This window comes from Erythrolamprus reginae, chromosome Z, assembly GCF_031021105.1.
Source record: "Erythrolamprus reginae isolate rEryReg1 chromosome Z, rEryReg1.hap1, whole genome shotgun sequence".
NCBI classification, from domain to species: domain Eukaryota; kingdom Metazoa; phylum Chordata; class Lepidosauria; order Squamata; family Dipsadidae; genus Erythrolamprus; species Erythrolamprus reginae.
The window spans coordinates 69283689-69286360 of NC_091963.1; the positions used below are offsets into that span (position 1 = coordinate 69283689).

General features: G+C 31.7%; 1 protein-coding gene across 1 annotated transcript; it reads right to left on the reverse strand.

Annotated features, from left to right (window-relative positions):
- Positions 1 to 559: 559 nt before the first annotated feature.
- On the reverse strand, positions 560 to 1261 carry LOC139153836 (tropomyosin alpha-1 chain-like). The gene has a single exon (XM_070728256.1). It carries the CDS (start codon positions 1259 to 1261, stop codon positions 560 to 562), a length of 702 nt encoding a protein of 233 aa, XP_070584357.1.
- Positions 1262 to 2672: the final 1411 nt, after the last annotated feature.

The window sequence follows — 2672 nt, forward strand, 5'->3', positions numbered from 1 at the left end:
TATAAACAGCTATCCCTCTTCTTTTTTTTCCAGCTAGGCTAGTGAACAAGTTACCTAATTTTGAATTGTGTAATAGCTCTTTGTTTGAGTTTTTAATATGGACTTCTTGTAGAATAATAATTTGCGCTCTTTGTTTTTTAAGTTTAGAGAATATCTGTTTTCTTTTCCTTGGATGGTTCAGTCCATTTACATTTACTGAAAAGATTTTAACATCTGAGTACATTTCTACTTGTAGTATTTTTTTGTTTCTCGAGGCTCTCAGAGTCTAGTGCTTAGCACCAATTCTTGCTGTGGTTGTGGTTGTTTTTTGTTTGCGTCTTTGCCTTCTTCCTCCCCCTTGGAGGCCGCCCCCCCTCCCCCTCCCTCTCTGATTTCTTTATATGGTAAATCATGTTTAAACAAGCCGGGCTGTTCGTAAAAAACTAGCTTCGTCAGCGGTCTCTAACTTTACTCTAGATCTTTGCTAGTAGAAAGAAAGGCCTTCTGGGATCAGCCAATGGAAAATTATTTTTTCTTTAATTAATATTCTTGTTAAGAAGTAATATTTCCTCCGGCTTTCTCATACTCTTCTTGGCACTTGTTTTAATATAATGACTTCTTTTTCTTTATATTTTAAATCTTCATCTCTTGACCATTTCAAAATATCGTCTCTTAGAGTCTTTCTAATGAATTTGATGTGCACCTCTCTTGGTAAGTTACGTTTTCTAGCATAGCTAGTTTGTACTCTGTTAATTTCATCAATCTCCTTAATTGCTTCCTGTGGGTTCATCTGTAAAATCTCTCCTATTATTTCCACCATTTTCGAACTCAAGTTTTCATCTTTTTCTTCATGGACGTTTTGGAACTTCAAACCATGTGAGGCTCGTTGTAATTCTATATTAGTAATAGCTTCGTCGACACCTCTGTTTATCACATTACTGTGATTCTCAAATTCATCCATTCTCTGTTCAGATTTTTCCATTTTATCTTCAACCTTTTTCTTCCATTGTTCATTTTCTTTTAAGGTTTGTTGTATCATGTCAATTTTCCCATCCAGTGTTTGTACACTTACTTTCACGTTCCGTAACTCGGCCTTCAGATCACTCATTTCCACTTTTAAATCTGCTTTCATGGCTTCATAGTGTTTTTGAGCTTCTTCACATACATCATCTCTGTTAGCATTCATAGAGATCTGAAGTAAAGCCAACGTATCCTGGATGGTCTGCAAGGTTGGTTGTGTTGGGGTCTTTTCTTTCTCTTTTTCTTTCTCCTTGCCCAGCATACTTGTTATTGTTCTTTGTGGTAAGGGGGATGGCAATGGTGAATGGGACCCCTGCAGAGTAGCAGTTGGAGTTGTAGTCTGTTTTTTTTCTAAGTTTTTATAATAGTGGATGTAGTAGACATCTTAGGTGTTTTCTGAGTCTTCTAAGACCTGTAAGATTTAACTGTTTCCAAAATGGCATTTAACAAACTTACAATGTCAAGAAACAAAAAAAGCAAAAAAAAAAAAGAAGAAGAAAAGGGAAAAGTAAAAGTAGAAAGGTAAAGAGGTGATATTATTATTAATAAAAATAATAACAATAAAAAATAAAAGGATTGTAAAAGGTCAGGAATACTTAAATGATTTATACATGTAAAAAACTATTTCCAAAGCTATGCAATTTAAATTTCCAATGTAAAAATATAATGATATAATATCAAATCATTAATCAATTAAAATAATTATTATTGATAAAATATTCAAAAATATTGGTTAATTGAACTACAATTGAACTACAAATACAATTTGTTAAAAAGATTCAATACCTAAACATTTACTTAGTTCCTTTAAAATTCATTTTAAAGCAGAGAAAGAAAAAGATTGTTAAGTTCCTACGGTCCAAATCTATTTATACTATAAAAATAAAAAGGATCATAAAAAGAAAAATCCTTAAGAAAAAGTTAAAAAGATATTTGCAATTTCTATGTAATTCTAAACATTTCCAAACAATCCTAAAATAAAAGGAAAAACTTAATATCAAACTAAATACAGAAAGAGACAAGGGGGGGGGGGGGCGGACAACCAAACAAAGGGGAGGGAGAAATGGGATTTAGCAATTCATTTCTGTTAAATACAATCTTGTTGTTATTTAAAATAAATTAAAAATCCAAATTAAAAATGAATTAATGTCTAAATTCTATATAATATTTCAAATTCAGTGTCAAAATAGCTAAAAAGTCCTTATTGTCCAATTTAAAAAAGGAGAAAATTGAAATAAATCAAGGTCCAAATTAAGGATGAGTCAGTGTCCAAATTCCATATAATATTTCAAATCCAATATTGAGATAGCTATACAGTCCTTATTGTCCAATTGAGAAAATTTAATCCAGTTAGTTAAAGTCAAAGTAGCCTAGATTGTAGTCCAAATATAAAAGTCAGGTAAAATCCAAGAAAGTTCTAAACATAATTCAATTTTCTGGGGGGGGGGGGGGAGAGAAAAAGGTATAGGCTGTAATCCAAACCAAAAATGCTTTTAAATACTTTAATCCACATACTTTTATATGTCCAAAAAAGAATAGGAGGAAGAAAAAAAGAAAAAAATTCCAGCAAATCCAAAAATCAAGTCGTTAGTCTTAGTAGAATATTAATCCTCCATCTTTTGTATTATTTTCCTGCTACTTCTCTGCTGCAGAAAAAGACACCATGTAAAACT